Raw genomic sequence first — 26,989 nt, 5'->3', positions numbered from 1 at the left:
TACAGTAGATAGAGAGAGGGAGAGGGAGAGAGAGAGAGAGAGAGAAATAAAAAGAGGGAGACTAGAGAGAGAGAGACTAGAGAGAGAGAGAGAGAGAGAGAGGGAGGGAGAGAGAGATAGAGAGAAGGGGAAGATAGAGAAGGAGGGAGGGAGAGAGAGAGAGAGAGAGAGTGAAATAAAAGGAGGGAGACTAGAGAGAGAGAGACTAGAGAGAGAGAGAGAGAGAGAGGGAGGGAGAGAGAGATAGAGAGAGAAATACAGTAGATAGAGAGAGAAGGAGACGAGAGAGAGAGAGAGAGAGAAATACAGTAGATAGAGAGAGAAGGAGAGAAGGAGAGAGCGAGAGAGCGAGAGATCGGGAGGGAGAATTACATTGACCTGGCGTGACCTTTCTGTCTCCACTATGCCTGTGCGTAAGTTGTAGACTTGATGAAGCGCCTCAGCGATAAACCCCCTGGTGCTGTTACATAACACCATGTGTGTTTCTGTGCGAGTGGGTGTGTGTGTGTATGTGTGTGTGTGTGTGTGTGTGTGTGTGTGTGTGTGTGTGGGAGTGTGTGTGTGTGTGAGTGTGCGTGTGAGTATGGGAGTGTGTTTCTGTGCTAGTGTATGTGTGTATGTGTGTGTGTGTGTCTGTGTAAGTTTGATAGTGTGTGCAAGTGTGGGAGTGTGTGTGTGAGTGTGTGTGTGTGTGTATGTGTGTATGTGTGTATGTGTGATTGTGAGAGTGTGTAAGTGCAGGTGTGTGTGTGTGTGCCTCTGTGTGAGTGTGGGAGTGAGACATGGACGAGCATGTCTGTGTGAAAGAGAGAGGAAAGGCTGTTGCCGGGTAGATTACATATAGGTTCCTCAGTGGCCAGTCACAGCACTCTAGAGCAAGGGGAGCATGGGAAAGAGACCCTTCATGGCCCCCACACACATGCGCATGACAAGTCCTCTTTCTGAGAAGTGAATACACACACGCACAAGCACACACACACACACACACACACACACACACACACACACACACACACACACACACAGCCTGGTCTCTAAGAATAGCACACTTTCTGTGTATTACTACTGGCGTCAGGGTCCTCAGACCGTTAGTACACACTCAACACTCTTGGGCTTCAAGTCCTCATACTGTTAGTATACACTCAATGTTTTACACACTGTAGCACTCTAAGATTCATTTTGAACGTAGAGTGCACTACAAATTAAATGAATTATTATTATTATTATAACCCTCTTGGGCTTCAGTCTCCTTTAGACTGTTAGTACACACTCATGGGCTCCTCAGACTGTTAGTACACATTAACCCTCTTGGGCTTAGGCAGACTGTTAGTACACATTAACCCTCTTGGGCTTCGGCAGACTGTTAGTACACACTCAACCCTCTTGGGCTTAGGCAGACTGTTAGTACACATTAACCCTCTTGGGCTCCTCAGACTGTTAGTACACATTAACCCTCTTGGGCTCCTCAGACTGTTAGTACACATTAACCCTCTTGGGCTTCGGCAGACTGTTAGTACACATTAACCCTCTTGGGCTTAGGCAGACTGTTAGTACACACTCAACCCTCTTGGGCTCCTCAGGCTGTTAGTACACACTCAACCCTCTTGGGCTGCACTTCCACATTCACGTTAGAGATTTAGGAAACCTTCCTGTGTGCATGCTGCCCTCTGCTGGGCAAAGCAATTCATCACACTTAAACTGTATCACCCAGTTGAGCATCATTTTAGTGTTTGTGTGTGAACAGTGTTCCTCCAGCTCAGGGGTCTCAACACTACCCACTGCCTAGCTTACCGTGCGGCCATATTTTCCTGCTGACCTGACAGAGCTTAAACACGGATATCATGAGGGATGCCTCACACCCCAATACCAGTTGTGCATCATTTTGTGTTTGTGTGTGAACGGTCTTCCTCCAGCTGCTTCACACCCCAATGCCAGCCTCTTCACCCGGGTTTCCGTCGGGTAGATGCCTCCGCATTCTCAATGCAAGGACTTTAAGACTAAGGAGGAGTTTTTACCCAAAAGCATTGAGACTATTGACTCAATTTAAAGTTTTAAATTTAGCACTTTTTACAATGTACTATATAATTATCTTTATTATGAATGTTGTTTTTAACTTTTTTATAAACGTCCTCATTTTTTCTGCAGAGTGTGGAGCGTAGACCCTTTTTACATTTCACTTCATGTTCAGTGTACGGGACAAATAAAGCACTTGACCTCACCAGCAGCACTCTAAATGAACTACACGCACACACACACACACACACACACACACACACACCTAAAGCACTTGACCCCACCAGCAGCACTCTAAATGAACTACACACACACACACACACACACACACCTAAAGCACTTGACCCCACCAGCAGCACTCTAAATGAACTACACACACACACACACACACACACACACACACACACACACCTAAAGCACTTGACCTCACCAGCAGCACTCTAAATGAACTACACGCACACACACACACACACACACACACACACACACCTAAAGCACTTGACCCCACCAGCAGCACTCTAAATGAACTACACACACACACACACACACACACACCTAAAGCACTTGACCCCACCAGCAGCACTCTAAATGAACTACACACACACACACACACACACACACACACACACACACACCTAAAGCACTTGACCTCACCAGCAGCACTCTAAATGAACTACACACACACACACACACACACACACACACACACACCTAAAGCACTTGACCTCACCAGCAGCACTCTAAATGAACTACACACACACACACACACACACACACACACACCTAAAGCACTTGACCTCACCAGCAGCACTCTAAATGAACTACACACACACACACACACACACACACACACACACACACACACACACACCAGCAGCACTTGACCTCACCAGCAGCACTCTAAATGAACTACACACACACACACACACACACACACACACACACACACACACACACACACACACACACACACACCAGCAGCACTTGACCTCACCAGCAGCACTCTAAATGAACTACACACACACACACACACACACACACACACCTAAAGCACTTGACCCCACCACCAGCAGCACTCTAAATGAACTACACACACACACACACACACACACACACACACCTAAAGCACTTGACCCCACCAGCAGCACTCTAAATGAACTACACACACACACACACACACACACACACACACACACACACACACACACACACACACACACACACACCTAAAGCACTTGACCTCACCAGCAGCACTCTAAATGAACCACACACACACACACACACCTAAAGCACTTGACCCCACCAGCAGCACTCTAAATGAACTACACACACACACACACACACACACACACACACACACACACCTAAAGCACTTGACCTCACCAGCAGCACTCTAAATGAACTACACACACACACACACACACACACACACACACCTAAAGCACTTGACCTCACCAGCAGCACTCTAAATTAACTACACACACACACACACACACACACACACCTAAAGCACTTGACCTCACCAGCAGCACTCTAAATGAACTACACACACACACACACACACACACACACACACACACCAGCAGCACTTGACCTCACCAGCAGCACTCTAAATGAATTACACACACACACACACACACACCTAAAGCACGTGACCTCACCAGCAGCACTCTAAATGAACTTCACACACACACACACACACACACACCTAAAGCACTTGACCTCACCAGCAGCACTCTAAATGAACTTCACACACACACACACACACACCTAAAGCACTTGACCTCACCAGCAGCACTCTAAATGAACTTCACACACACACACACACACACACACACACACACACACACACACACACACACACACACACACACACACACACACACACACACACACACACACACACACACACACACACACACACACACACACACCTAAAGCACTTGACCTCACCAGCAGCACTCTAAATGAATTACACACACACACACACACACACACACACCTAAAGCACTTGACCTCACCAGCAGCACTCTAAATGAATTACACACACACACACACACACACACACACACACACACACACACACCTAAAGCACTTGACCTCACCAGCAGCACTCTAAATGAACTTCACACACACACACACACACACACCTAAAGCACTTGACCTCACCAGCAGCACTCTAAATGAATTACACACACACACACACACACACACACACACCTAAAGCACTTGACCTCACCAGCAGCACTCTAAATGAATTACACACACACACACACACACACACACACACACCTAAAGCACTTGACCTCACCAGCAGCACTCTAAATGAACTTCACACACACACACACACACACACACACACCTAAAGCACTTGACCTCACCAGCAGCACTCTAAATGAACTTCACACACACACACACACACACACACACACACACACACACACACCTAAAGCACTTGACCTCACCAGCAGCACTCTAAATGAACTTCACACACACACACACACACACACACACACACCTAAAGCACTTGACCTCACCAGCAGCACTCTAAATGAATTACACACACACACACACACACACACACACACACACACACCTAAAGCACTTGACCTCACCAGCAGCACTCTAAATGAACTACACACACACACACACACCTAAAGCACTTGACCTCACCAGCAGCAGTCTAAATGAACTTCACACACACACACACACCTAAAGCACTTGACCTCACCAGCAGCAGTCTAAATGAACTTCACACACACACACACACCTAAAGCACTTGACCTCACCAGCAGCAGTCTAAATGAACTTCACACACACACACACACCTAAAGCACTTGACCTCACCAGCAGCACTCTAAATGAACTACACACACACACCAGCAGCACTTGACCTCACCAGCAGCACTCTAAATGAACTACACACACACACCAGCAGCACTTGACCTCACCAGCAGCACTCTAAATGAACTACACACACACACCAGCAGCACTTGACCTCACCAGCAGCACTCTAAAGGAACTACACACACACCTAAAGCACTTGACCTCACCAGCAGCACTCTAAATGAACTACACACACACACACACCTAAAGTGAAGCAATAGTCATTCTAACAACAACATGGGCACCATTTTGCTTTCATGGACAGTGTCAGTGAGATGACTGCATTCCAAACCCCTGCTCCAACTCAACTGGTAGAGAAAGGTGCAAAGACCAATTGGCTGAACTTCCAGAGATGATCATGGACAGTGAGATGATGGACAAGGCTGATGGACAAGGCTGCATTCCAAAACACCTGCTCCAACTCAAATAGAGTAACTAGGTAGAGAAAGGTGCAAACACCAATAGGTTGAACTTCCAGAGAGTACAATATTAATCAAATGTCAACATTGCCCCATTTTTGATAAACTCAACTCAACTGGAAGAGAAAGGTGCAAACACCAATAGGTTGAACTTCCAGAGAGTACAATATTAATCAAATATATACATTGCACCATTTTTGATAAAAGCATCGGCTAAATGAATGCGTATGTAAATGTGGTGTACTGCTTGAGGACTAAAGAATGAAACTTTTGTATTAGGGCGAAACCCTTTACTTAAAAACACACTGATATTACAACATACACAAACTACAAGCAAAAGAATAAACAACAAAAGAATAAACTGCAATCAACGTTTTACTGGATTGACATGACAGCAAGTGAGGTGAGCCTTCACAATCTTTGCCTTCCCCACACACACAGACAAACACACGTGGGCACACACACACACACACACACACACACACACACACTGCTTACTGCACAGCAATTTCAGAAAAAATATGTTTTCTAAACAAATGTTGGGAGGGGCCCATTGAGATGCTTGACAGCTGTTACTCACTCCACTTCAGCATTCCAGGAGATTTAAACTTGCTTGCCTGCCCCGCCACACCCCCTGGCATAGCTAAGCATCCCCCCTCCTCCCCTTTCTCCTCCATGACACTAGGGGGTGTCAAGCATCCCAGGACCACTGCCAGCTACCAAGCCAAACATGCTTTTTTTTTTTTTTTTTACATTCTAAATCAAGCATCCTGATGGGCGTCTAGCAAGATCCTACCACAGGTACCTTTAGAAAACAAATAAACAAACAATGATGCTACTATAGGGACCTGTCGAAAACAAACAATGATGTTACCACAGGCAACAAACAAACAAACAAACAAAACACATGACAAATTCTTGCAGCCATAGGCAGATGCATCTATACTAATAGATATCTTATAGATTCTTGATCACAGCGCAGGTCAACCGGTTTGCGTCAGATTGTACTTGTGTGCGTGTGTGAAAAACATCCCAGACACTTTGTGTTTCAAGAGACCACCATGACTGCATCTGAAAGATCGTGACCTGTGAACTTTGATGCGAGCAGTCAGTCTGTCTCAGCATAGTTTTCCTGTAAGAGCAGCTCCATGCGCGGATTGGCTGTTGTAATCCTGCCTTAACTGCTCCCCTTCCTTGAGGAGTCCTGAGAGCTGTGCATCCCTCTGGTCCTCTGGACCCTCCTCTGGACCTCTTCTCCCAGCTCGTTCACTCCTATTAGTTCTACACCACTTCCTCTCTAAGATCACTCGATATCTCTCGGCTCATCCTCCGGTTTAGCTGTTTTGGTTCTGTTACGATCCGTCCTCTCGCGGAGCGTAGACGCTTGCTCAGCGCTTGTTACACCGCTTGTCCATCTCCTTACGGATGCGTGCCAGCAGAACGGTTTTCATGGCCGGGTCGAGAACGTTCCCCTCTGCCACCCGCTCCACCACGCTCGCAGGATCGTCCTCCTGGTGGTACAAAAATAAATAAATAAAATTTAAATTAAATAAATGTAATCAGCAGGCAAACTTGCTTCTCCCCTTCACCTTCACGCACTCACCACTCCATCTTTCTGTGTTTCTGTCTCCTCCATAGGGCATTCCTGTTTTTAAGGAGGTACCAGTGTTCCATAAGGCTGCAAAATACCATCTTAACTGGGAGGGGAGGAATACCTCATTTTGCTGTCGAAGGATGGCCCCTCCCCAAAAGGAAGTTCATTGGAGGGGTATTTCCTGAATTGTCCAGCGAAAATCAAGTCCCCGTATTCCTGTATTGCTCGACATACCACTCACCTCTCCCCTGTCCCCACTCCTCTTCCCTGTCCCCGCTCTCCTTCCCCTGCTCCTCTAACCTGCCCCGTCTCCGCTCCTCTTCCCTGTCTCCGCTCCACTGCCCTGCCCTGCTCCTCTCCCCTCTCACTGCCCTGCTCCTCTCCCCTCTCTTCTCCCTCCCTAATGTCTCCAGCCTTCTTTTCAGTTGTCACCTCAACTCTCTTTTCACTGTCCAACCAAGCTCCCACCACGACCAACAGACAAACATGGCCGACACGGCAAAGCTGGTGCACCAACAGACCTTGCAGACGATGAAGGAGGTCACATGACCACTGTCCGCCTGGTAGTCGAGCCAGAAGAGCGGAGCGGCGGAGCTTGCCTCCTGTTCAGTGTTGCTGTCACCGCTCTCATTCTCCTGCCAATCCTCCGCCGCCTCATTGGGCCCCATGCCGTCTGCACGAAGACACAAATGCATATAACGAACAGATACATGTGTAATATGGGTTACATACCCACACACACAAACGCACAATACTAATAGATACGTGTGTAATATGGGTTACATAAGCACACATACAAATGCACATTACTAACAGATATGTGTGTAATATGGGTTAGATACACACAAACATACACACAGACACAGACACACACACACACACACACACACACACACACACACAAATGCACATTACTAACAGATACGTGTGTAATATGGGTTAGATACACACACACACACACACACACACACACACACACAAATGCACATACCTAACAGATACATGTGCAATATGGTATACATACACAAAGACACAAATGCACATTAATAACAGATACATGTGTTATATGGTATACACACGCAGACACAAATGTACATTAATAACAGATACATGTGTTATATGGTATACACACGCAGACACAAATGTACATTACTTACAGATACGCTTGTAATATGGTACACATACACAAAGACACAAATGCACATACCTAACATATACTCGTGTAATATAGTATACACACGCAAAGACACAGATAAACATAACTAACAGACACGTGTGTAATATGGTACACACACGCAAAGACAAAATGACACTCCCATACAGTACTGCATGTGCATGCACATTCATACAACTGACTTACTCCGGTGGCGAGGGTGATACACCTGCAGATCTGGTCGTCGAGGGCGACAGGGGGTGGTGGTATGCCTGCGTCGTAGCTTCTCTTTGGCCTGTTTCACTGACTTATCATAATCATCCCTACAAAACAGACATGCAAGCACTTGTGTAGCTTGTAATAAGGCCCAGGGTAAAACCCACGTACCAGTCCCACTTGTCCCTGATTTCAAAAAGCCCACACTGCAGTTAAGTGGTGATATGGATGACGTGACATATGGATCAGAATCAGGTTTTAAGTATCTCTTAATCTTTAATAGTAACTTCATCTGCGAACGTGGAACACTTTATTAAGTCCTATATCTGAGGACGGTGATATATGGTAGTCTATGGCCTTTCTTAGGCCCCTGCGTCAACGCACTCATACAAAACACCTCTGCGCATGCGTCTTTGAGTCTCTAGCTGAGAAAGTGCAACTGCTACCAAAGGAAACAGCACATTTCAGATTTCATTGTCGCAATTTATTTAAGGGAAATGAAAACTTACATGAGAGGCTTGGAAATCACTTTGGTGGGTGCACTTACATAGACCTGCTTCAATGAGAAACTTTACCTTAACATCTGATTTCGTCTGATATGGTGCACGAATCCGTGAGTCATGTCCAGACGCCCACTTCGTTTATACTCCAGTGAATGCTCGTCCCCGTCCTGCAAAACCTCCATCGTGGCTCTTCCTGGAACACACAGTTACATTAAACAGAAGAAATACTGTTTCTTAAACAGCTAGTCCAAACACGACCACCACATCATTGGCTTGTTGTGGTTGTGCTACTAAAACCTTTGAAATAAATGGATGGCCAACAGGACTCACACACGTGGTTATTCAGCCTTCTCCGCCTACTTCCACAGTTCACTGCACAGCATTACTGCCATCTACCAGAAAATGGTGAAAAAAAGATTATACGGTCTGCGAAGGTTTTTCATTTTAGGTATAAAAACATATCCTCTGCCATTTTCCAAATTCCTTGCATACATAATGATGTATGGCAATGCCAACGGAAAGCTTATACCTGTATATTATTAAATGGGATTTTTTGTTAGAGAGAGTGTCCCTCAGCTCTCTGCTCTGCGCAACAACTCTGGGCAAGGTTCCAGTGGGCCTGCAAAAATCGTTACCGGGAGATTCGGAGTGCGTTCTGCCATACAGACACATTTTTACTCTGATTTCAACATTTGTACGTCGGTTTCTAAATTAACCCGATATTTTCTGCAACACAAAGGACGCGTGAATAGAACAGGATGGCGACCATAAAGAGGGAACGTGAAATCGACGAAGACGAAGATTCTGAAGGTAGCGATAACTTTCAGTATTGTAGTTGGGATAAGTTAGCCACTGCTATCTGGCTAGATAGCAAAGAAAGGCAGCAACGTCTGCTGTGTTATCTTGTAATAAGCAACTCCGTTGTAAACGAATCAAAATGAAATCATAATTGAAGTAAATACGGAGATGTTTGTTGTTTGATCAGCTACGTCTTTACTGGTAGCATTAGTTGGCATTGCAACCATAGGACCAAGTAGACATATTTAGCTAGCTTAGCTTTAGTGATATACCCAGAACTCCTAATGTGATACAATAACATAAATCAGTCTTGACGGTAATGAATTATGTGGACCTCACATTCATATATGTTGACCACAGTTATTTCTTGGAAGGCGTTGGCAATAATGAAGATATATAGATTTGGATTGGTGTATTGCAATGTTTAGTTGTAATCAATGTTTTTCAACAGTACCTCTAAAAGTGAGTCGAACACATGATGCCGAGGACAAGAGGAGTCGCCACTGTCCTTACCTGGACACCATTAACAGGTAGACCCACATACGCATACACATAATATGGTTGTCTTTCTGTCGTCCTCACACTTTCTGTTCAATAGGAGTGTTTAATAAGCATTACTATTCAATTGTATTTGGGCTTTCTTTCTATTTGTATGTTTTGAATGGAGGAGTGTTTTTCATTTCTGCATGATTGCCGGTGACACATTTTTTCCCCTATCAAAACAGTTTTCATACATAATATGCATGTTTCTCTCCTTACCTCGTGAAATGAATTAGCTTTAACGGATATCAAAGACGTAAATTATGCTCCAGTATAAGATGTGTATAGGAATAACTCATACTTGTTGTGTGTTTTTGTAGGAGCGTTCTGGACTTTGACTTCGAGAAGCTGTGCTCCATCTCCTTGTCCCACATAAATGTGTATGCCTGTCTGGTTTGTGGGAAATACTTCCAGGGTGAGTCTTCACCTGCCATACATATTTACAGACATGTAGACTTAATGGAGGTTAAGACCAGAGTCCTATGTGTGCCAACGTTTTGATAGTGTTGAATAATTCCTGTGTGTGTGTGTGTGTGTGCGTGTGTGTGCGTGTTTACAGGGAGAGGACAAAAGTCTCATGCCTACACACACAGTGTACAGTTCACTCACCATGTCTTCCTAAATCTGCACACACTGAAATTCTACTGCCTGCCTGACAATTACGAGATCATTGACTCCTCACTGGAGGATATCACGGTAAGTTGACATACATGCAACATGTATGTCATGTGTGTGTTTGTGTGTGTGTGTTTGTGTGTGTGTGTGTGTGTGTGTGTGTGTGTGTGTGTGTGTGTGTGTGTGTGTCTGTACGTGTGTGTACGTGACTGGCTCTACATGTATTTACATCAACACTCACCCTCTGAAGCGCACAACAATACACACTAATGCATACTCATATACTAGCCACACTAATGCATACTCATATACTAGCCATTGCCCAGTCCTACTCGCCCCATAAACATTCCTTACACATCACTTAAATAGACTATTCATTGAAACACATAAAGTACAGACATTTTCATCATATTTTCCCAAAAAACATCTTCCCATGCATCCGTCTCATTGTCTGTGTTGCTGTGTTCTCTCCTTATTTTTTTCTCTTTCTGTCTCTCTCCCTATCTTTCTCTCTTTCTCCTTCTCCCCCTCTCCTCCCCTCTCTTTCTCTCTCTCTCTCTCTCTCTCTCTCTCTCCCTCTCTCTCTCCTCTTAAACCCTGTAGTATGTGCTGAAGCCCACATTTACTCGCCAGCACATCGGTGGCCTGGACAAGCAGGGCCGTCTCTACCGTGCCTACGACGGCACGACCTACCTGCCTGGCATCGTTGGGCTCAACAACATCAAGGCCAATGACTATGCCAATGCAGTGCTACAGGTACACACGCCGATCGCTCTCCATTTCATGTGCCCACAGTTGCAACCCTGCATGCCCTGCAAAACACACGAATATTAATGCAATGGCGGTGGTGCTGTCAGTTGCACCAGTGGAGGTCTTCAGACAGATGCATGGACATGTATGCACAGAAACACACAGACTTGCATTTCTGACATATCGGGTCTTTATGGTATCAGTGATTACATCCACTTATACAGCTCTTACACAGTGATAACAGTGTTCACCTGGCATTACATTTTCCTTCCTAGAACTCCGATGAAGAAATATGACTGGCCTGTGTGTACACGAAATGTTCATTTACAATGATTGCAAATAGTTATAAATAATTTCTCTCGCTATATACTGTATATATCTCATCTCTCTCTCTCTCTCATCCCTCTCTCTCTCTCTCTATCATCTCTCTCTCTCTCATCTCTCTCTCTCTCTCTCGCTCTCTCTCCCTCTCTCTCTCTCATCTCTCTCTCTCTCATCCCTCTCTCTCTCTCTCGCTCTCTCTCTCTCTCATCTCTCTCTCTCTCGCTCTCTCTCCCTCTCTCTCTCTCATCTCTCTCTCTCGCTCTCTCTCCCTCTCTCTCTCTGTCTCTCTCTCTCTCACACTTTCAAGGCCCTGTCTAATGTCCCTCCGCTGAGGAACTACTTCCTGGAGGAGGAGAACTACCGCACGATTCGCCGGCCCCCGGGTGACATCATGTTCCTGCTGGTGCAGCGCTTCGGGGAGCTGATGAGGAAGCTGTGGAACCCGCGGAACTTCAAGGCCCACGTCTCGCCCCACGAGATGCTGCAGGCCGTCGTGCTCTGCTCCAAGAAGAACTTCCAGATCACCAAACAGGGTACGGTAGCTCTGTTCAGTCAAGAATGTCAGGGTGCAACACCAGATGGAGAAGGCAAACAGGGTACGGTAGCTCTGTTTTAGTCAAGAAAGTCAGGGTGTAACAACAGATGGAGTGAGCGTGTCACCATAATGACATTAGTGACACTGTGTTTCGGATGTTAAGGATTGCTAAAGTGTTTTTTCAAACTTCCCTCTAATGTTATAATCGAGAGTTACTCTCGTACAAGGGTGCCCCATAGTTAGTATTTTTTTTGTGATCAATTTTTTATTGACACCATTTATGCAGTCAAGACATTCATGCAGCTACAACATGCAAGACAAAAGCATATCAGAACATAATTTCCATTTATCATCTGGTGTACCCCATAGTTAGTATTGAGAAAGTTACCACGCCATTTCTGCTCCTCAGCAAGTTTGAATGCTGCGCATGTGGCATGATATTATGGTCATCACTCCTCAAAACTGAGAACGTTTAGCTCTGTGAGGGTGTAACACCAGATGGAGCGTAGTTTCGGATTTTTAAGGATTGCTTAAGTGTTTTTCCATTCTTCCCGCTAATGTTATAATGGAGAGTTAATCTCCATAGTTAGAATTGAGAAAGTTAGCACATCAGTATGTAGAAGAAAAGTCAGCTCCACAGTATGTTTGACGTTTTCCTTTTAGAAAACCAGAAACTCATCAAATGTGCGTCACGTTTCCTATTAAGTTTTATGTTGTTTTCTCCGTTTGTATTTCCATAGACTATGTGTGTTAACTATTCACCTTTTTATTATTGGTGTATCGTCTTGTGTAATGGAGCAGCCTGTTTTTGTCAGCACAGATTCAGATTTCTGTAAGTGTGCTCATGGGTGTTTGTTAACATTGTGTGATGTGTGTTCCTCCACAGGGGATTCTGTGGACTTCCTGTCTTGGTTTCTCAATGCTCTGCATGGAGCCTTGGGTGGCACCAAGAAGAAACCATGTGAGTGTGTGTGTGTGTGTGTGTGTGTGTGTGTGTGTGTGTGTGTGTGTGAATGTTCTGAGTTTGTGCGTGTGTGTGGCTGTGTGAGTGTTTGAGTTTGTGCGTCTGAGGGTTTGTGCATGTGTGTGTGTGTGTCTGTGTGAGTCTGCAAGTTTGTGTGTGTGTCTGTGTGAGTGCGTGTGTGTCTGAGTTTGTGTGTTTCTCTCCTATGTCTTTTTGAGTGTCAGAATGTAATTGAATCTAAATGTGTTTGTGACTCCTTTATTTGTGTATATAAATGTGGGACTCTGCCTTGCTTTCAGCCATCATCACAAAGGTGTTCCAGGGTTCTATGAGGATCTTCTCTAAGAAACTGCCTCATCCCGACTTGGTGAGTGATGATACACACACACACACACACTCCAATGTAGTGATGACACCATGAACTTAACATACATACAAACTTACAAACTTACATACATTACAAACCAACCGTATTTGATTCTAAACTCTGACTTTATCACTGAGTCACCTAGGCTGTAGACTGTGTTGATACTCTTTCATGTCTAAAACAGAGTTGAACATCAATGTGTGAAACTCCCCAAGAAGCCAGTCTTATTTATTGTGTGTGTGTGTGTCTGTATCTGTGTGTGTGTGTGTGTGTGTGTGTGTGTGCGTGTGTGTGTGTGTGTGTAGCAACAAGAGGAGAAGGATGCCCTGCTGCTGACGGAGGACTACCAGGAGGTGATGAGCGAGGCCCCCTTCCTCTACCTGACCCTTGACCTCCCCACTGCTCCCCTCTACAAGGACGAGAAGGAGCAGCTCATCATCCCACAGGTCCCCCTCTTCAACATCTTCACCAAGTTCAATGGCAACATGGAGAAGGTACACAAGCACACAAACACACATGCACACGCACACGCACACGCACACGCACACACACGGTCACTCGTTCACTCTCACACACACACACACACACACACTGCAAAGATTACAGGCACACAGGCACACAGGCACCCAGACACCCAGACACCCAGACACCCAGACACCCAGACACCCAGACACCCAGACACCCAGACACACAGACACACAGACACCCAGACACACAGACACACACACCTGTGCACAAACAACAGACACAGCTCCATACACACTCATTAAAACTGAGGTTTCTGTGTTTATCATCGTCACTCGTTTCACAGCCAGCCAGAGCACACACACACACACACACACACACGCACACATGCTCCTTCTCACATGTATCCACATATTCTACTTGATGTTGACTTGTCTCTGTGTCGTTGGCAGGAGTACAAGACGTACAAGGAGAACTTCCTGAAGCGTTTCCAGCTGACGCGGCTGCCTCCCTATCTCATCTTCTACATCAAGAGGTTCAACAAGAACAACTTCTTTGTGGAGAAGAACCCCACCATCGTCAACTTCCCCATCACGTCAGTCACGCACACTCACACACACACTCACACACATACACACACACACACACTTATAGTCATCTTTAACATGGATACAATCACCACCACCACCACCATCCAGCCTACACACACACACACACACACACACACCCAAACATACTCTCATAATCATTATTAACATGGATACAATCACCAGAGACAGAGAGCTCTAGGCACTGTTGAAGCGCTTAAGCCACTTATTGGGAATAAAAAGGAATAGAAATGTTTTAGAATTGTCCAACCAAGACTGTAAATATGTTGTTTTATTTTGCTTCACTACAGTATTACAATGGAGGGATTCGATTTTATAATTTGTAGAATTTTTAAATCTGTAGCCACAGCCGGTCTGTGTGCTTGTGTGCTTGTGTGCTTGTGTGTTTGTGTGCTTGTGTGTTTTTGTGTGTGTGTGTTTGTGTGCTAATGTGTTTGTGTTTTTGTGTGTTTGCAGGTGTGTGGACCTGCGCGAGTATCTGACAGAAGAGGCCCAAGTTTCAGAGAAAAGCACGACCTATGACCTCGTAGCCAACGTGGTGCATGATGGGAAACCGACAGAAGGATCCTACAGAATCCATGTTTTACATCATGTGAGTGTTTGTGGTTGGGTCTGTGCCAGCTGTTGTCTGTATAGTGTGTGTTTATGTCTGTGTGGGTGTATTGTCTGTACACGCCTGGGATTGTGTGTGTTTTTGTGTGTGTGTGTGTGTGTGTGTGTGTGTGTGTGTGTGTGTATATGTTGTCTGTGCATGCATGTGATTGTGTGTGTTAATGTCTGTGTGTGTTTGTGTGTGTTTATATCTGTGTGTGTCTGTGTGTGATTGTGTGTGTTTATGTGTGTGTGTGATTGTGTGTGATTGTGTGTGATTGTGTGTGTTTATGTGTGTGTGTGATTGTGTGTGTTTATGTGCGTGTGTGTATGTTGCAGGGCACTGGGAAGTGGTATGAGATGCAGGATCTGCAGGTGACGGATATTCTTCCCCAGATGATCACCCTGTCTGAGGCGTATATACAGGTACATCCTGGCCAAAGACCACACACACACACACACACACACACACACACACACACACACACACACACACTTAGGTGTATCCACAGGTACATCCTTAGGCCAAAGACCACACACACACACTTAGGTGTATCCACAGGTACATCCTTAGGCCAAATGCCACACACACATACACACTTAGGTGTTTATACAGGTACAGCGGGTAAAATAAGTGTTGAACACGTCACCAGTTTTCTCAGTAAATATATCTCCAAAGGTGCTATTGACGTGAAATTTTCACCAGATGTTGGTAACAACCCAGGTAATCCATACATACAAAGAATCCAAAACAAATACATTCGGAAATGAATGTGATGTGAATGCGAAATGTGACGTGTTCAATACTTATTTTACCCGCTGTACATCCTTAGGCCAAAGACCACATACACACACTTAGTGTATGTGATTTCAAATTAGATGATACGTCACTATTGGTTGCAGGTCTGATTTAAATGTTTGTGCGTGTTCGTGCGTGTGCGTGCGCGTGTGTGTGTTTGCGTGTGTGTGTGTGTGTGTGTATGTGTGTTTCTGTTTCCAGATCTGGAAGAGAAGACCAAATGAGGAGGAAGAGGAAAAGGGCAGTCACACAGGGGCCTGAGAGACCACAGGAGGAAGCCCTATTAAAAACATGTTCTGGCTGTGTGTGTGTGTGTGCGCTGAAGAAATTGGCTGTTCTTTTTTATTATTATTATTTTAATGTAAGAAATAATTAATTAAAAAGGAGCTAAAACTACTTTCAGACTTTAAAACTCTTTTTTTTTTTGTGCTCCGATGGCTGATGATGTAGCAGGTAAAGTTCTGGAATACATTGGAGTCAAAAGCTTACTGAATGAAAAAAGGGCCCAAGCGTGTTATCTGACAAGATAGCCTCTAAGTTCTTGAATAAACAACATAAAAATGATGTAAACAATGAAAACTTATTTCAAAGTTGTTTAACGCTCTTACACACTGTGACCAGGGAGGGCGCATAATTGTGTATGTTGTATATTATATTTCTGCCACAAGGGTGCACCCTTGAGCGTTAATCTTGATGTCATTTAGTTGCATGAACGCTGGTAGCTTTCCATCGAGTCTCTAGCAATGCCAAAAGCGTTACCAACACTGCTCTGCCACATCACTCCTTCACATGTGCATTGTGCACTGCATGAAATGGTATTGTCCGGCATTATCAGGCAGTTGTATGTTTTACTGGGATCTGCTCTCAAGATTAATAAACTCATTTTTGATAGCCTGTAGAAATTGCTGATGGGCATACCACTTAAACGCAAGTATTTAAAAAAAAAAAAAAAAAAACGTTAATAATAATACACTTTACTTTTATGTGGAGAGAAATTACATGCACAGTCCTACAAAGCAAAAAGGCAGTAACTGCACAGAGCACTAAACTGAGTAAAATGACCTTAAAGTTATCTTGTTGTCCAGCCCAAGTAGTTGTAGGTAGATTATTGGACATAAGGCAGTATTGTTACTCCATATAACCTTATTCTTTTCAGATATTAGTAATTTTATTATTTTTTGTATTTTACAACCTTTTTACAGTTACTGTATTTTTGCTCTGTATAACTTTGTATTACTCCTACTTCCGAAGGTTCCATACCAAGTAAGAAGGCAGTAACTTAATACAGTAATGGCGTTTACTGCCTTTTTGCTTTGCTTTACTAGCAGTTTTTGTAGTAACACCCAACAATTTTCTCCAAAACGACATACATTTGAGATGAGATGAGATGTTTTGATACATGACAAAGAATGCTTTGAATGTTACAAAAAACACAATAACTCATTTTCGCCAAAAATGCAGTTACTACCTTTTTGCTTTGTAGTGCAGAGTAATCCCCATAAAACATGAAACATCAACCTACAAAATAAGACCGATACTTAGCAACACAACAATCACTGGCAGTCTTTGTCTTCATGAGGCCAGTTTTCTCTAGTGTTCTTGCCATCAAGGATGGTGCCGATCTCAGGCCGAGAGCAGATTTACATCCGACGGTTGTTCAGTGGAGCACTTATCCTCAGCAGACGCCTATGTGACTGACTCCCTGTCATCATGATGGAACCCAAATTGACAAACTCTAACCCTTCCTGATTGTAAGCACATATGTGCTGGGGATCTACATGGTAAGAACAGGCTAACACTTCCCTGCACCTCCATGAAGCTATAGTCTTATGGCTGGCTTAAGTTATTCAGCAACCACTATGAAAATCAAATCAAGTGTTAATGTCTTGTTACCCTTCCGTAAATGCTAATAAATCGTTTGTGAACGGTTCCTCTACTACAGTGTCTCTGTTAGCAGACCAGTCGCTAGTCATGTGTTTGGTTTCAGCCCACTGTGCACAGATCGCATGTAAGTCACTAAATTGTATTTTAGCCATGATGATGTGGAACTGATGGAGTATCAAAGTAGAGTCTATTAAAGTGAAAATGTTCAATGTAGCTCACTAAATTGTATTTTAGCCACTATGATGATGTGAACTGATGGAGTATCAAAGTAGAGTCTAATGAAAGTGAAAATAGCTTTTACTCACTTACCCAAAAGCTCTTCCACTTATGCCACTTCCATAAAACAGACAGTGTTGTATCATCAGTTCAGTAACAATTTTATTTCCAATATTACAGCAGTTTCTCGTTCTCCCTGATATACGACCTCAGTTTAAAATGATAAAACTTTGAGATTGGCTCATCTGTGACAGTTGAAAAAGTGCAAATGATTAGCAAAAATCAGTGCAATAGAAGATTCAGTCGCATGAAGCAAACAAAACAAGAGAACATTAGTGCCTTTTGAGTGACAGAAGCAAACAGTTACAAGAGATCATTAGTGCCTTTGATTGACAGAAGCAAATAGATACAAGAGATAAGCAGTGCCTTTGATTGACAGAAGCAAATAGATACAAGAGACAAGCAGTGCCTTTGATTGACAGAAGCAAAAAGATACAAGAGATAAGCAGTGCCTTTGATTGACAGAGGTACGCCAGTCACCTCCCATGCCTCCTACTCACTACATTTATATGGGCTGCGTCTTTACACTCCTGCTCTGTTCCCCTCAATCTTATTAGGATTACTCACACACACACACACACACATAAACACACACTCATAAACACACACACTGACACACACACAAGCAAACCCGCACACTCATAAACACACGCACACACACAAACACACATAAACAAACAAACAAACACACACACATAAGCAAAAAAACACACACTGACACACTCATACATGCACACGCACACACTCATACACACTCGTACATGCACACACACACTCATACATGCAGGGCCCCTTTTGAATAGAACAGGTGAGTTTACATACATTGCTGCTGAGAAAAGCATGTGGACCATGTGGACTATTAGGGGTTTTGACCAATACAGTTACTCACTTCTCAATACTGTTACTCACTTCTTAATACTGGCACTCACTCCTTTTTCATTTCTGCATTTCTATACACTTGGTACAATTCTATGTGTTCCTGAATGTGTCAAGAATGAATGTTTGCTTATAGACGGGAGAGAGCATTTGTAACAGTGTTGTAACAGTGTTGTGAATATTCCAGATTCTGTTGTCCTCTTGTTGTTGATGTGGTGGCCAGTGAAAAACAAGCTTGTGGTGTCGCTCTAAGTGCATGATTATGATTGGTTATTGGTGGAAGCGGAAAGTGTGGTTCTTCAAATTCAGAAAGAGACGTGTAAAGGTTCTAGTGAACGCCTTTCCACCCCTGGCCTTGGCAGAAGTCCTCTTTCTGAGAAGTGAACACACACACACACACACACACACACAGACACACACACACACACACACACACACACACACACACACACGCACACACAAGTCTTTGAGCTTAGGGTTCAGTATGGAGTCAGGCAAATGTAGTGTGCCAAGTGCAACAATTTTCCAAACAGCAGCTTGTGAAATGTGTCATGTACAGTACTGTGGTTGTTCAATACCCTGAGCAACTGGATGTGATTTTACCTCACAAGTGTCCCGGTCACCATCTTGTTGCCCCAAGATCCTCAGGAGTCTTGGCCCATAGAGCTGGGTAAACAGCTCACACTGGGGAAAAGACACAGATAGATAAAGTGATACAAAAAGAGTCATTTTTGTTTTTATTTTTGTCAGACTGAAGCGACTCTCTGTGGTTATGGGCTGAGAATGCAGTTGTGGTTCTGGAGTTAGAACCAAGGATGTACTAATAGGGTCCTATGGGGGTGTTCAATCTGAGGAACGGTGTGGGGGGGAGGGGTGTTCAGTGGGGGGGGGGGGACTGAGGAACTGTGTTGGGTTTGGGGGGGGGGGGGGGGGGGGTAGTTCAGTCGGGGGTACCTTAGGAGTTGTGTGTGTGTGTGTGTGTGTGTGTGTGTGGGGGTGGGGGGTGGGGGGGGTTCAGTGGGGGTACCTGAGGAACGGAGTTGGGGTGGGGGGGGGGGGGGGGGTACCTGAGGGATGGTGTGTGTGTGTGTGTGGGGGGGGGGGGGGGGGTCATTGGGGGGTACCTGAGGAACGGAGTTGGGGTGCCGCTGGCAGACATTTTGCAGCAGGGAGGCGACCTGCGTCTCCGTGGCGTTCCGTCCGAGGTGGAACCGTGTTAAGGCGGAGAGTGTGAGACAGGAGGTGCAGTCTGAGGCCGGGGAGTACTCTAGAGAACAGAGGAGGAGAGGTGTTGATACCACACACACTTTTGAACAACAATAAGACTGGATGAGGCCTGAGGGGTTCTAAATGCTGGTCTGGGGTCAGCCCTTGGCCTGCCAGCTTGGTGTGTGTGTGTGTGTGTGTGTGTGTGTGTGTGTGTGTGTGTGTGTGTGTGTGTGTGTGTGTGTGTGTGTGTGTGTGTGTGTGTGTGTGTGTGTGTGTGTGTGTGTGTGTGTGTGTGTGTGTGTGTGTGTGTGTGTGTGTGTGTGTGTGTGTGTGTGTGTGGTCTGGGGTCAGCCAGTGGACTGCCAGCTTGATGTTCAGGCAGTTGGACATTACATAAGAAAGTCACTGTGGCGCAACCAGTAGCCCCGACCACATTCGGGCTTGATGCCCATGGAGGACACAGGTTTGATTCCGGCCATTTGTAATTCTCCTGCTTTATTCTCCCTCTCATTTCATGTCCCACTCTTAACTTCAACTATCAATTAAAGGCCAAAAATCCCAAAAATAAATCAGTCAAAGTGAAAATTAAGAGTAATCTGTCACTGACATCAGTTTTGTGTGCAACCACCCAGTACACTAAGAAAATATGGAAATATCAAATTTGATTGGTTCTGTAAGTCGTTTAAAATACAAGGTGTAGTTTAGGTGGATGTCATATCAACTATTAATTTTAAGATTTAATTAGTTACATTACCCGTTCAAATATAATGTGTCAGTTACCTTCCCAGATATTCAAGTGTTGAACGCACATTCCAATTATATCAGATTATATACCAGCATACATTTCTGTTCGTAGCGCGTGCAGAACTGGTCTTCATGTTTAATCCTTTGAGAATTATAATGTGGGTTTCAGATTTAGCAGATAGCAGATTTTTGTTGCGGAACTGGTTTGTATTTCTGTGGTCATGAGACTGCAGTTCTGAGGCTGACCTCTAGATGGCGTCTCGTCAAACAGGCACAGTCCCATCAGCATACAGATGGTGTGGGGCGCAGCATCGGACAACAGGAAGTCGACCACTTGCTTGCCATGCTTCTGCAGGAAGTCATCGCACTGCTTGCTGTATTTGTCCGGCAACATGCCACACACCTTCCCCATGAGCTCCACAATCTGGTCCTGAGGGTTGGAGAAAGAGAGAGAGAGAGAGAGAGAGGGAGAGGGAGAAAGAGAGAGACAGAGAGAGAGAGAGAGAGGGAGCGAGAGGGAGAGAGAGAGACCGTTTATTTACAGCGGGTAAAATAAGTATTGAACACGTCACTGTTTTTGTCAGTAAATATATTTTACAAAGAGTTACATTTTGCGCTCATCTGACCAAACTTTATTCTCCCAGAACTTCACAGGCTTGTCTAAATGTTGTGTAGCAAACTTTAAACAAGCTTCGACATTGGAGTCTTGCCTGGTGAGCGTGCATACAGGCCATGGCGGTTAAGTGTATTACTTAGTTCATGGTGAAATTATGTTCTTTCCACTTCCGAAATATGGCCCCAACAGTGCTAACTGAAACATTAAGAAGTTCAGAATTGCGTTACCAATGCAATCAGAATGTTTTGCAACATTAAGGTTGCAAAGGTCTTGAGAGAGCTCTTTGCTTTTACCCATCAGGAGATGTTTCTTGTGTGACACCTTGGTAATGAGACACCTTCAGTTGGGACTTAACCAGCTGATATTATTTTCACACTGACAATGGGCCGGATTTCCATGCCTTTTTGCACCACCCTATCTTCATGTGTTCAATAGATTTTCCCTGTGTCATTTCAAATTATTACACACAACTTCATTTCTGAACTTATTTGTTTTGGTTTCTTTGTATGTATAGATTACTTGGGTTGTTACCAACATCAGGTGGAAATTTCATGTCAATAGCACCTTTGGAAATATATTTACTGAGAAAAATGGTGACGTGTTCAATACTTATTTAACCGGCTGTATATGTGTTTAGTAGTGATGAATTAAGTTACGTTAGCTAGCTCGGTGCATGGGGATTCTTAGTTATACAACACATAGTTAGGATGGCGGGATACAATAGCACTGCACAACACATAGTAAGGGTGTGAGCGGCTGCGTTTTGAAGGCTCTTTATTGCTCCATCCGGACAGAAGAGAAGTTGCATTACAGATACAAACACTCACACTTTCATTGAGATAAAAGATAAGTTGTATGTATGTGTTTGAGTGTGTGTGTGTGTGTGTGTGTGTGTGTGTGTGTGTGTGTGTGTGTGTGTGTGTGTATATATGTGTGTGTGTGTGTGTGTGTGTGTGTGTGTGTGTGTGTGTGTGTGTGTACCTCAGTTCTTTCTTTGGGCAACATGTCGTCCACCTTTTTGAGGAGGAACACACACAGAGCACAGACAGGACCACTCTAAAAAGAGAGAGAGAGCGAGAGAGAGAGAGGGAGAGAGAGAGAGAGAGAGTCAGTGATTGGCAGACTGAGAAGATACAAGAAAGCATTTCTGAAACTAGAGGGCTGAATCGTATATAGATAATTATATATAAAAATATTATATATATTTCACACACACACCACACACCTGTGAGTTTGGCTTAGTCCCTCCTACAGGGACGTGTGTGGTGCTGATCTCAGCAATCTCATTGGTCAGATGCTTTCGGTTCTCTTGCAATGATTGGATAGGACACAATCCCAGCAGGGGGCACATGGCTGTCTGCCGCTGCAAGATGGACACATTGACACACTCAGGCACACAAACAGATTACGACAATTTATATTACAAGATGTATTAAAAAAACAGCAATATAATATTATACTGAGATTAATAATTACCTCCATATCTGAGGGCAGGGATGTGTGTGTGTGTGTGTGTGTGTGTGTGTGTGTACTCACCTCCATTATTGAAGGCAGGTGTTTTCCTACCATCAGATAGCAACGAGTCAAGGCCTCTCCTTTAGGTAGCTGCATGCATACTCCATACAGAGCTTTCTTCAGCAGCTCAAACTACAGAGGAAATACACACAACCAAACAGAGTGTGTGTGTGTGTGTGTGTGTGTGTGAGTGAGTGAGAGCGAGAGAGAGATTGTTACTGTGGGATTGCGCAGGAGAAACAATGTGTCGCAGTGTGAGAAGGAATTATGGTATGAGGGTATGTGTGTGTGTGTGTGTGTGTGTGTGTGTGTGTGTGTGTGTGCATACTAGAGCGGGAGGCAATGTGGCGACAGAATAAAAAAAGGGAAGTTTGTGTGTGTTTCAGCTTATGACTGACAGCGCTCATGGTTTGTGTGTTCAGCAGTGAGATTGAGCTTCTGTCTGTTCTGTCTGCACACTGACCTGTATGGTGTCGTGACCTGGAGAGCCCGTAGCCAATAACAGCTGTGTGATCTTGGTGCAGTCCTCACACACACCCTCTGCCTGTTGGGTCAAAGTAACACATTGTAAGTGTGTGTGTGTGTGTGTGTGTGTGTGTGTGTGTGTGTGTGTGCGTGCGTGTGTGTGTGTCAAAGAGAGAGAGTGAGAGAGACTTTTCTTAAAGCATGTGTGAGGTCAGACTAACAGGATTGCAGTGGCTTATCTCTGAACAAAAACAATTAAACGATTATGACAATAAAACTGCAAAAACTGACACACAAACAAACAAAAAATATTCCTTTACATTCATAGATAATAATGTAGAAAAAATATTCTCTCACTCTCTCTCTATCAATAAAACATTACACAGACACACACTCACATTTATTCTTCTTATCTTACTCAAACACACACTCTTTCCCAGAAACATTCAAACTTACATTCTATCCATCACTACCACAAACACATTCTATTTCATTCCCCCCTTGCATGTTGTTCACTTACAGTCTCAGTTCATCAAACATTCAAACTTACATTCTATCCATCACTACCACAAACACACACATTCGATTTCATTCCCCCCTTGCATGTTGTTCACTTACGGTCTCAGTTCATCAAACATTCAAACTGACATTCTATCCATCACTTCCACAAACACACACATTCGATTTCATTCCCCCCTTGCATGTTGTTCACTTACGGTCTCAGTTCATCAAACATTCAAACTAACATTCTATCCATCACTTCCACAAACACACACATTCTATTTCATTCTCTTCCACAGGGGTTCTCCTGTGCACCCCCACCCCCCGAATGTTGTTCACTTACAGTCTCAGTTTATCAGTAGCAAAGCTGATTTACTTTACAAACCTAATTTGTTAATCACGCACGTGAATGCCACTGATTTTAGTCAGGTGTGCTTACAGTGGAGTAGGGAGGGACTGCAAGGAGAAGCCCTGCTTTAGAACACCGCCTGCTCTAGAACACTGCCTGCTTTAGAACACCGCCTGCTCTAGAACACTGCCTGCTTTAGAACACCGCCTGCTCTAGAACACTCTAGAACACCACCTGCTCTTGAACACTGCCTGCTTTAGAACACCGCCTGCTCTAGAACACCGCCTGCTTTAGAACACCGCCTGCTCTAGAACACTGCTTGCTGTCGAACACTCTAGAACACCGCCTGCTGTAGAACACCGCCTACTTTAGAACACTGTCTGCTCTTGAACACAGCCTGCTTTAGAACACTGCCTGCATTAGAACACTGCATGCTTAAGATAACCGCCTGCTTTAGAACACTGCATGCTGTAGAACACCACCTGCTTTAGAACACCGCCTGCTCTAGAACACCGCCTGCTTTAGAACACCACCTGCTCTAGAACACCACTTGCTCTAGAACACCGCCTGCTCTAGAACACCACCTGCTTTTGAACACCGCCTGCTCTAGAACACTGCCTGCTTTAGAACACCGCCTGCTCTAGAACACTGCCTCTAGAACACTGCCTGCTTTAGAACACCGCTTGCTCTAGAACACCGCCTGCTCTAGAACACCGCCTGCTCTAGAACACCTCCTGCTTTATAACACCGCCTGCTTTAGAACACCGCCTGCTTTAGAACACCGCCTGCTCTAGAACACAACTGCTCTTGAATGACCTTCACTGGAGTATCAGCATTCACTGTAACTTGTTACCCATGCAACCACATTCATCCATCATCCCACACAGTCACCCTCTTTCTCAAACACACACACACACACACACACACACACACACACACACACACGGTGGCATGGTTCATCTTTAGTGCCTTTATGAGAAAAGGGAAATGTGTGGTTTCAAAGACTTTTTGAGAATAGAGAAGCGATAGCTTTGTAAAGGAAACACCTGGGTTACCAAAACCCATCCCATCCCACCACATACACTTAGGGCGGGACACACACAGAAGCACACACAACTGGAATTCAGACATGCCAGCCCACCACACACTCAGGGCGAGACACACACAGAAGCACACACACACACACACTCAAACACACACACACTCACACACACACACAGACATGCCAACCAAACAATAAGAATAAGAAAGAGAAGCACACACAACTGGAATTTAGACATGCCATCCCACGACATACACTCAGGGCGAGACACACACAGAAGCACACACACACACGCACGCACACACACACACACACACACACACAAACACACACACACACACACACACATGCCAACCAAGCCATAAGAATAAGAAAGAGTACCGTGGATTTACTCACCAACATTAAACCATTTTCATCTTCTTTGGGCAGCAGAGAGTCCACCACTACCCTTGTTTGCCCTTAACACACACAGACACACACACAAACTCAGTAAACAAACGAAATTACCTGACTGAAATCATATGAACATTCCAGGACATTATTTTCACACAATAGCCTATTACTTTTTGTCCATTACATCGATGTGCTTAAAAAAACAGTCAGTTTTACATATTTAATGTCATGGTACGACAACTGTATGACCCAAAGCTTGAGCACGAGGCAGACAATCCATTAATAGTTCACAGGCATCACACATTACGACAACCGCTAAACGGTCAAAACAATCCCAGGCTCACAAAGTACACACCCAAATACAGTAACGCTATTCCTGGGATTGTAAGACTTTTAACGTTGTCAATGAACACGGGAATGAAGAAAGGTCGTGTTATGCTGTCTTACCCACGTAGATAGCAGTGAAGAGGACCAGAGAAGATAGGATTGTAGCTGTCATTATGCCGTGTTGTGTCGGAATAATGGTCTCGACAAGAGGTAAACAGAGCAAACAGTACACGCTCCTGACATTTCCCAGTCATAGACTGTGTGATTAGCCTCCCCGGAAGCGTCGACTCTAACCTATCAAGTATGAGAGCGACCTGTGCGTCAGATCGAGTCTGGATGTGTGCCATCATCGGCCCGGGACGGGACCGACGCAGAATAATTGAGTTTTCAAGAGGAACGGCTTAAAGAGAAACAGCATCTTAGTCGAGGGACATTAAGGCAGAGAAGCAAACTGACGACTCAAAATTGACAGCCTATTTACTGGAATTTCTAATGGAATATCGTAGAGGTATATGTCACTTGGTTACCACTGACAAGGGAGACTTTCTGGGAATTTGTTTCCAAAATAAGGCCCCCGAATACACACTTATTATAATTTGAATACATATGTGTATGTTATCGACATGGAGGTATGTTTCCTTGTGGTTACAGT

General features: G+C 44.4%; 3 protein-coding genes across 4 annotated transcripts; 1 reads left to right on the top strand and 2 right to left on the bottom strand.

The window, feature by feature from the left end:
* Nucleotides 1-6,167: 6,167 nt before the first annotated feature.
* On the bottom strand, nt 6,168-9,039 carry cUnh2orf68 (chromosome Un C2orf68 homolog). Its single transcript, XM_080852439.1, has 4 exons — nt 8,857-9,039; nt 8,273-8,388; nt 7,434-7,585; nt 6,168-6,829 (listed from the first exon to the last, which is right to left on the bottom strand). Exons 1-4 carry the CDS (start codon nt 8,964-8,966, stop codon nt 6,707-6,709), a joined length of 501 nt encoding a protein of 166 aa, XP_080708565.1. The 5' UTR covers nt 8,967-9,039; the 3' UTR covers nt 6,168-6,706.
* Nucleotides 9,040-9,419: 380 nt separating this feature from the next.
* usp39 (ubiquitin specific peptidase 39) lies at nt 9,420-16,685 on the top strand. Of its 2 annotated transcripts, XM_080852427.1 has the most exons (14): nt 9,420-9,432; nt 9,524-9,594; nt 10,034-10,112; nt 10,443-10,537; nt 10,682-10,818; nt 11,341-11,493; nt 12,119-12,344; nt 13,233-13,307; nt 13,610-13,677; nt 13,983-14,171; nt 14,595-14,737; nt 15,207-15,342; nt 15,681-15,767; nt 16,342-16,685. In XM_080852427.1, the coding sequence occupies exons 2-14, from the start codon at nt 9,543-9,545 to the stop codon at nt 16,399-16,401; spliced, it is 1,500 nt and encodes a 499-aa protein (XP_080708553.1). In that variant the 5' UTR covers nt 9,420-9,432; nt 9,524-9,542; the 3' UTR covers nt 16,402-16,685. The 2 variants fall into 2 exon arrangements, with proteins under 2 accessions (XP_080708553.1, XP_080708552.1); XM_080852426.1 differs by having other exon boundaries at nt 9,428-9,594; nt 16,342-16,684.
* A 1,754-nt stretch (nt 16,686-18,439) lies between these two features.
* sftpbb (surfactant protein Bb) lies at nt 18,440-26,579 on the bottom strand. The gene is made up of 10 exons (XM_080852435.1): nt 26,458-26,579; nt 26,014-26,075; nt 23,724-23,804; nt 23,282-23,392; nt 22,971-23,108; nt 22,727-22,801; nt 21,376-21,559; nt 20,301-20,443; nt 19,780-19,860; nt 18,440-19,549 (listed from the first exon to the last, which is right to left on the bottom strand). Exons 1-10 carry the CDS (start codon nt 26,507-26,509, stop codon nt 19,505-19,507), a joined length of 972 nt encoding a protein of 323 aa, XP_080708561.1. The 5' UTR covers nt 26,510-26,579; the 3' UTR covers nt 18,440-19,504.
* Nucleotides 26,580-26,989: the final 410 nt, after the last annotated feature.

The sequence above is a fragment of the Sprattus sprattus genome (genome assembly GCF_963457725.1).
Source record: "Sprattus sprattus genome assembly, chromosome: 15".
NCBI lineage: Eukaryota > Metazoa > Chordata > Actinopteri > Clupeiformes > Clupeidae > Sprattus > Sprattus sprattus.
Note: the sequence above shows the minus strand (reverse complement) of the source record. Positions and strands in the feature narration are given on the sequence as shown.